The sequence below is a fragment of the Vigna angularis genome, chromosome 9, assembly GCF_016808095.1.
Source record: "Vigna angularis cultivar LongXiaoDou No.4 chromosome 9, ASM1680809v1, whole genome shotgun sequence".
In the NCBI taxonomy this organism is placed as follows: domain Eukaryota; kingdom Viridiplantae; phylum Streptophyta; class Magnoliopsida; order Fabales; family Fabaceae; genus Vigna; species Vigna angularis.
Window position 1 is genome coordinate 3,525,481 of NC_068978.1, and position 8,621 is coordinate 3,534,101.

An 8,621-nucleotide genomic window follows, 5' to 3' on the forward strand; every position below is an offset into this window, starting at 1 on the left:
TTTCAAAATTTGTAGAAATTCATTATTAAAAATGTTTTGTTTTGCAACAATTAAATATTGATCATGAATATTTGTGAGGACGAAATAAAATTTATATTTTTCAGTAAAAAATGAATAGAATATATATTTTTATCGGTCGAGAAAATATTATATATATTATAGCATTGCGCTATTCATTAATATTGTTATAATATAACTTTAGTTTCTAGTTTAACTATTTTATAAAAGTTAAATAGTGTTCCAATTAATATAACTAAACATTAATATACATAAATAATTTCATTATAAAAGATTAAAAAAAAATCACATTTCATCCCCTCTTCAAATCATAGAAAAATAATGACATATAGAATATGTTTAACAGAAAATTTATTTTATGAATAAACAACTACCCACGAAATAATTATTATATTTAATTTTAATGCATTATCAATATATACATTTTACATTATAAATCATATTAAATGTAAGATTGAAGCAGCTATTACCAAAGCTAATCATTTTACTAATAAACTATAATAAGATAAAAAGTTTAATTTTTTTCTTGTTCAGGATAAAATTATCCACACTACCAGTTAACTAAAAAACAATAATGTATTATAATTTTTAAAATAGTTAAAGTGAAAATCTACACACGTGAAGTTCCTTAGAATTTGTATATATAAAATATAAAAAAGTAAGAGAAAGAGTGATAGTTGTATACATTGTTACTTTTTTATGCTAAAAATCATTAAAATGGATATATTAAGATGTGTGACAACACTCCTTAATTACATTACTACAAGATTACAAGATTGGTTGGAGGAAGATTGTTCTTGTAGTTCTTATGGTTTAGGGTTTGAATAAAATTTGAAGTCATGGTAAGATCAAGTTGTTTGGAAGCCATGGCAACTGACGATGAATGAAGGTTGACGAGTAAAGCCTCGTGTTCCACGGTATCTAGAATTTTGGTTTGATGAAGAAATGAAGAAACAAGCCATCAGGGTTATTGTGGAAGAAGCTTCTGAGGAGGTGTTATTTTCAGCAATGGAATTGAATGAATTAACTATTTCCAATTTCAATCACATGGACTCGCTTGATATGATACTTTTTAGCACACGGGAGAAAAGCCAACCAAAGCTAACCTTAAAACCATTTACATTACTTTACAAAGGTAGCCACATCCTATACCTATTATTTTCTAATAATATAAGCCAAAGTCCTGCACCAAGTGACATGAAATAGATTATATCGGTAACCCTGGCCTACACGGGAGAAAAATAAAACACAAGGATAATGAAATCAAATGCTTTAGCAAAGTCTAAAAAATTACCTCAAAACCTTTATGCCTTGTTTTGTGACACCTATAAAAGCAGAGCCATCTAACATAATTTTGCAGTTCTCAAATAGGCTAACAAAAACTCACTTTAGCCGGCAAACATAGCTTAATACAAAAATGCCTTCGAAGAGGCTTCAATGGAGATCCTTAATACTTGGTTGTTTTCAGGCCAAGGACCAACAACCCTTGGATGCTCCAAACATAGTTTCGAAAAAGTCTTCATCGAGTAGAATCTTCCTCTCTGATTTAAGCCTCAGCGATTATTCATCACTCTCTATCATGAGTGATTTGTCCAATTCTCTGGTGGGATCAAATCTGCGTATTTTCACCTACCAGGAGCTCAAGGAGATCACGCACAGCTTTAGCAAATCCAACATTCTTGGGGAAGGTGGGTTTGGTAAAGTGTATAAAGGCTTCATCGATGATAATTTTAAGCGTGGGTTGAAAGCTCAGGTTGTGGCAGTTAAAGCCTTAAACTTGGATGGAAAACAGGGTCACAGAGAGTGGTTGGTAAGAGTTTGCTAAACCCTGCAAAATTCGATTCCTCTGTCTTTCAAGTGATGAATTTGACTAATTCTTTCTTTTTCTTTTTTTGTAGGCTGAAGTAATCTTTCTGGGGCAGTTGAAACATCGCCATCTGGTTAACTTAATTGGCTATTGCTGCGAAGATGAGCATAGGCTTCTTGTGTATGAATACATGGAGAGGGGCAATCTGGAGGAAAAGCTTTTCAAAGGTACATGCTCTCATTATGAAAGAAAGAGGGAGAAAAAAGGGAAACAAAAGAAAAGTTAAAGCATTTTCTATGATTTCTCACAAAAGGGTTACCCTTCTAAAATGCAGGTTATGTGGCAGCTTTGCCATGGCTAACGAGAATCAAAATAGCACTTGGGGCAGCTAAGGGACTTATGTTTCTCCATGAAGAAGAAAAACCAGTCATATACAGAGATTTTAAGTCCTCAAACATCCTACTAGACGCTGTAAGTTCTCTCTGGCCCTTTTCTTCACTCAGTCTAAGAACATCACAATCTTTCAACCGATTAAAATTTACACAAAATTGACGTGTGTAAACTCATTTTCTTCAGGATTACAATGCCAAGCTCTCAGATTTTGGTTTAGCTATAGATGGACCAGAAAAAGATCAAACACACATTACAACTCGTGTTATGGGCACGCAAGGTTATGCAGCCCCTGAGTACATCATGACAGGTATTGTATTCCATTTAAAACCAATCTCAAGCAAACCCCTTCAATTCCATCCATCAAAACCAAGCTTTAAATTACGGTCATGATCACGATTTTGATTTCGTCAGTCCTTGATGGAAGATGCAGCCTAATTGCGGTCGCATTGACTTCAAAAACTGACATCTTGCGACCGAAATCACAATAACAGTCAAAGACTGTTTTTCAAAACCTTCATTTATTGATTATACTTACACTCACACCCTTTTTTTCTTCTTCATTAGGCCATTTGACAACCATGAGTGATGTATATAGCTTTGGAGTTGTACTGTTAGAGCTCCTCACAGGAAAGAAATCCGTGGACAAAAAACGACCCAGCAGAGAGCAGGATTTGGTGGAATGGGCAAGGCCCTTGTTGAAGGATTCCTACAAACTGGAGAGAATAATGGACCCAAGACTCGAGGATCAGTACTCAAGTGAAGGGGCTAAAAAGTTTGCAGCTTTGGCTTACCAATGTTTGAGCCACCATGCAAAGGGTAGACCCACCATGAGAACAGTGGTTCGGACCTTAGAGCCTCTCTTGAAACTGAAAGACATCCCGGTTGGCCCTTTTGTGTATGTGGTGCCCAGTGAGGAAGACAAAGACATACCCAAAATGAGTGAAAAAGTAACAGAAAATGACCATGTTGTTGAGATCAACCAAATTGATGAGTTAAAACCCAAAGAAGAAGAAAAGGCAGAGAAAAAAGAAAAGGGTCACCACCGGCAACGAAGAAGTCGTCGCCACAAACGTCGTGTTAAGCCCCTGAGGTCTCAAGCCGTTTACTCTGACACTGCTCTGTACAAAACTCTTGGCACAAATCTTTACTCTCCCAAAGAAGCACAGTGAAGAGATGCTCATGGATACCAGTTTTGCATGATTCATCTTCAATTCTTCGAGATGCAATCACAGCTATAGATAGGGAGATTAAAAATTCAGGTTAAATTCCTTGTATTATTTACCGTAAAGATCTCATTTTGAACGTGTAGATAACAACATTAAATGGCTCCGGGAACATGTTGCTGAAAAAAATTCAAGTGACAGTACTTGATCCGAGAGCATGATGTAAAAATCTAAGGACTTTGATGTTTTGTTATACAGACAAAAACATCATAGGAGAAGAAAGAGAAATAATGTACGATATACATCTCAGTTTTTTCATTTTACATTTTTTATGTAGTTTGATTTTGATATTATCTTTCTAGAAATTCCAACATGTTTTTCTAAGTACTGGTCACTGATGTTACATGTGCCTAAATTCGTTCACGTACTTCTTTAAATTATTCTAATGACATGTACATACATACACCTTTGCAGCCAATAATTAAACACATTTCATATATAAATTAATTGCGCATAGTTTAGCCAGCCCTGTGGTGGGTGCAGTTTATGGAGATTTTTCCAAGTTTTCTACCTTATACCATGACAAATTTGGCCTTTCTCGTTGAGCCTTGGTGTAAAGAAAGTTACAATTGAAGTGTTGTTCTGAAATTTTCCACGTTGTAATTGAAAAGTGTGGCATTTCTAATGGTGCCTTACACTTGAAGCTAAATGAAGATTAAAGAACATAATTAAACTCTATCATCTGCTTCTGGGATTTCTATCTTCTTACCATCCAAAGCCACGAAGGTTCATTTGAAAAACTAGTGATTTTGAAAGTGAAATGAGCCAAATTATTTTTAGACTTGATCCGTTGACTTCTATCGCTTGTTGACAAGTGGTTGTTTTTATATTGAACTTGTGTGTTGTGTATTAAATTTTTCCAAAACTGTGGCACCCTTGCTGTAATGGATATAGATTCATTCTGCTATGTACCTGGTTTTGTATTTCCTTGTAATTTTTTAAGCCACTTTCATTTTGCGTGTGGAGAATAAAGTAAAGAAAATAAATGACTAAAAGCTTGTCCTGAAGTAGGTTGGAGATAGCCAAGAACTTAACTAACCAGTTAAGGACAAGGTGGGTGTCTGCTGACTGATATGGTCCATTTTAGTGACTTTATCTTCCAATTTATTAGAATCTCAATGAAAAGTTATTCAAGGACTTGATTATGAGTAATTGGTTTTCATTTTTGCTACGTGAGCTCATATTTTAAGTTTACGAGCTTCAAACTTCCTCGTCATTCATGGCTAGCACCTAAAACAAAACAGAAAAATGACCAACAAGAAAACAAGACAATAACATACTTCCAGGGACACGGTTGGTGTCTGTAGCAGAGTTAATCTATTTGATTAAGGATTAATGAGTCAATGTTTAACTTGGATAAATAATTCGGTAATTGGCTTATCCGTATTCAATGTTCTAGAATAGGAAGAAAACAAGACAACAATTTCATATCAAATCAATCAGAGTTAACTTTCATTTTGAGCTTGGTTTCATATCACCTTCCTTTACCAACCCCAATCAGAAAATAGTGGGGTTAATGAAAATCACTTGCGGTAAGGCTAAAATCACAAAATAAGAATCTCCAACTGTCCTCCGGTGACATGTCAACGATCAAACCAAAGACTAATACTAATAAAAGATTATATCAATAGAGAAACATTGGCTCACAAATTTATGGCATTTTCTTGAATATTGCCATTTACAATCTTCCTAATAACACCATTAAAAAAATCAGAATTCTGCACTCGCTTTAAATAAGTTCGTGATTAGAAAACAAACACATTCCAGAGAGAAACTGTATAATATTAGGATGTGCAAGCAGACACAAACTTGGTGGTCCAGCAGCCATAAAATCTAGCTACCTAAAGTTAAAACAGGTTTGAATATTAAACAAGTACTTTGGATGGTTTATAAAAATCAATCCCCACTAATATTTTTGAGATATTAAGTCATTTTCAAATTCTTGACTTTCCCATAACCAAATATTGATCACAGAATATACAAAAATCTCAAGTCGTGAAATGACATAGTTGTTTTACATTGTGAACTAAATCTGTGTGGAAAATTAGTTCAGAGAAATAGGGTGTGGTTTTATATATCAATATGTTCAAGATGCGTTGTTCAACGCAGCAGAACAAGGTTAGGCATCATGGCACTTGGAAGATTCAAAACTCTTTAGATATATAATTATCTAGCCATGACTGCGTGCATTCTATTCAAAAGTTTCAAAGAAGGAAGGCCACATATCTGATTCAACATGGTAGAGAAAGAAAGATTTTGTTTAACCTGTAGCAATTGCAGATGGACTGAAAAATGAAACTGTGACTTGAATATTTGTTGCCAACAAGTTGGACTAGAATGTGTCCAATTCAAGCTTCCACCCATATAATGCTAAAAAATAAATCTAAGTCTAATTTAACTTTATAAAATCAGTTCGTAAAACTAGGTTTATGAAATGATATATCTTAAGTAAATGTAAAAATTTAAATTTCATTCAAGTCTACAAAATTAATTTGTAAAATAATATTTGTATCCATTTATATATTATGAAATTGTTTTATCTGTGTTGAAAACAGGAGATCTTCACCACTTAATGATAACCAAAATATTTTATCACATTCTTGTATTTTTGGTCTTTCCCCCATGGTGGTGGTAGCTGAACAACACATCCACAATGGGAACAAATCTTGCAGTTCATGTCATGTTATCATTGCAATGCAAAACCTTTCTCCAATTTGAAGCACAATTCACATCAATTTGGTATTTTGTCAGAGCAAGTATAGTGTTGGAGTTAGGTTCAGCCCACAATTTTGTATCCACAATCCATTCATATGACAAACCCTAGGAAACATTTGTCCAAGACTGTCTTCTCAATCTATTATTATTATAATTTAACAGAAGCATCAGTTTCAATATTATTGTGCAAGTTTCTTTTCTTTCTTACTCATTCCTTTTAGCATCATTTTCTTGAATTTTTTTCTTCACCCCACTATCGTGCTGATCAAGACTCTGTCTACATGTAATACTCATTTATCATATGTGAATCTAATTAACCTAAACAACGTTCACATTAATTGTTTAAGATTACTGTAATTTGTAACACTAATTGCCTCAAAGTAATTTCTGATCAGTTGTTGTTGATCTTAAATATAAACACAATTTCATTCTTACTTTCGTTTTTTCGATAGCAATTTTAATCATATTGTATATGGAACTAAACAAAATATATCTCCAAAAACTGAAACTGGGCAAAGATTGAACACTTGGTCAAGGGCTAAAATAATATTTAACGTTGGCGTGACAGAATGCACAACTTAAAGCGAACTTGCTTACGGTTATCACTGCATCATCGTTTTTTCTAGTTGAATATCGAGTTTTGCATTTTTCATATGAAGAAAACTATACCCTATAGTTTAATGGCAAGGATAAATTTCAGAGATAGGTTTTCAAATTATCTTACATAATTAAGTTGTTAGCACGTCGATGTCATGTGAATTATGCATAATTAATCTTCTTGGTGTTAGATAAATTAATGCTTAATTTTACAAATAAAAAAAATGACAACGATAGAGGAAACAATTTTACCACGACGTCATCAAATTTTACATTCAAAGCACCAATACATTCCAGAACATTTTGTTCCCCTCTTAGAGCCACCATATTAAAACTACTCATTGCATTAATTAAACGTGAAAATAAATGAAGGAAACCAACATTGTACATGTTTATGTTTTTCAAAACGAAACCTAATTTTTTTATTGGAGAGAAAATCTTGTTCGTTTTAATACAAAATTATTATTTTCTATATTAGATGGTAGAGTTTATCTGCAAACATTTAAAACATAAATTTCGAAATCTCTGGCTAAATTGAACAGTTTTATATTTATTAATTCGTGCGAAAGTTAAGTCATAATTCAAGTGTTTATTATATATTATATATCACTGAATAAATATTAAATTAAAAAATAATAGGTAAGAAGTTTGACAAAATTCAGAAGCTGACATCTTGTATACGAAATTGGTGAGACAGCAATTCAAACTTTTTAGTATTTTAAAAAAACCACTTTCATATTAGCTACTTCAATGAAATAATATTTTCAAAATTTTAATTTTTTTCGCTTGTCTGTTAAGATTTCCAGTTAACTATTTTAAATAAGATTTATCTAAGATTCAATTATAATCGTAGTGTAAATTTTTTTTATTTGGATTACTGATTTACAAACAATGATATTTTAAAAGGATTTTACGAAAACTATTTTCAAAAGTAAATACTTTCAAAATTAAGATAAAAATGATAAATTTATTAAAATTAGCTCATCTATTTCTCTTGTACTCTCGAGATTATATATATGGATAAATATTGTGATAATTATCTAACATTATAAATAATAGTTTTACTATTGATAAAATAAAATATCTAGTATGGTAAAACGGTTCGTCTTGGCCCATCCAAGTCGAATATAACAAATGGATTATGAGACATAACCTGTTCTGTTATTGGGTTGACGAGTTGACCCGTCAATTTTTCATTTTTAATGGTTAAATGGCTTAACATTATTTTTTCTGGTGCTTTTTTATACACCTTTTTGTGTACTTTTTCTTTTTGGCTAAATGGGCTTATAAATTTTGTAGTGCAATTTATTGTGTAGCTTTTTCTGTGGTTTTTTTTACTAAATGGATTAGTAATGAGACACTTACAAGTATCTCAATAACTTTATACATCCAATTCAAGTCATCTTAATTATTAACAACACTTTATAAAGACATAAAGTATAAATAATTAAGGTTTAATTGCTTGCTTTGTCCCAGTTTTGTTGAAGTGTGTCAAGTTCGTTCACCCTTTTAAAAAAGTTGCAATTTTGTCCACACGTGGTTTAAAAGTGTCAATTGCATCTAAACATAGAAAAATTTGCATCAATTAAGTATCTTCCGGGTACAAAAGGCATTAACCTTTTTTTTTCTCTCTTATGCTCCTCTGAATACAGTAGCTTTTTGTCAGTACACCCTTTAATATTTTAACAATTCATGTGTGTGAGAGCCACACAATCATAAGCAATAAATTTTAAATAATTTATTAAAAAATAATATATTATAATATTCATGGATAAGATTTTATGTGCATGGAGAGTTGGAGAGAGAAGGTTTAATCATTTAATTATTGAAAAGTTTGAGAGAGAAAGTTTTTTTCAGTCAACATTTAC

The 8,621-nt window shown here is 32.3% G+C and overlaps 1 protein-coding gene across 1 annotated transcript; it reads left to right on the forward strand.

The window, feature by feature from the left end:
* Positions 1 to 1,225: 1,225 nt before the first annotated feature.
* On the forward strand, positions 1,226 to 3,706 carry LOC108318693 (putative receptor-like protein kinase At1g72540). Its single transcript, XM_017556384.2, has 5 exons — positions 1,226 to 1,828; positions 1,917 to 2,052; positions 2,160 to 2,296; positions 2,402 to 2,525; positions 2,783 to 3,706. Exons 1-5 carry the CDS (start codon positions 1,436 to 1,438, stop codon positions 3,385 to 3,387), a joined length of 1,395 nt encoding a protein of 464 aa, XP_017411873.1. The 5' UTR covers positions 1,226 to 1,435; the 3' UTR covers positions 3,388 to 3,706.
* The last annotated feature ends 4,915 nt before the right edge of the window (positions 3,707 to 8,621 follow it).

What these genes read in the sequence shown, in the direction of transcription:
- LOC108318693 (XM_017556384.2), top strand. Translation starts at nt 1,436, where the DNA reads ATGCCTTCGAAGAGGCTTCAATGGAGATCCTTAATACTTGGTTGTTTT. An exon ending in GGAGGAAAAGCTTTTCAAAG is followed by an intron (nt 2,053 to 2,159) that starts GTACATGCTCTC and finishes TCTAAAATGCAG; the next exon opens with GTTATGTGGCAGCTTTGCCA. An exon ending in CCCTGAGTACATCATGACAG is followed by an intron (nt 2,526 to 2,782) that starts GTATTGTATTCC and finishes CTTCTTCATTAG; the next exon opens with GCCATTTGACAACCATGAGT.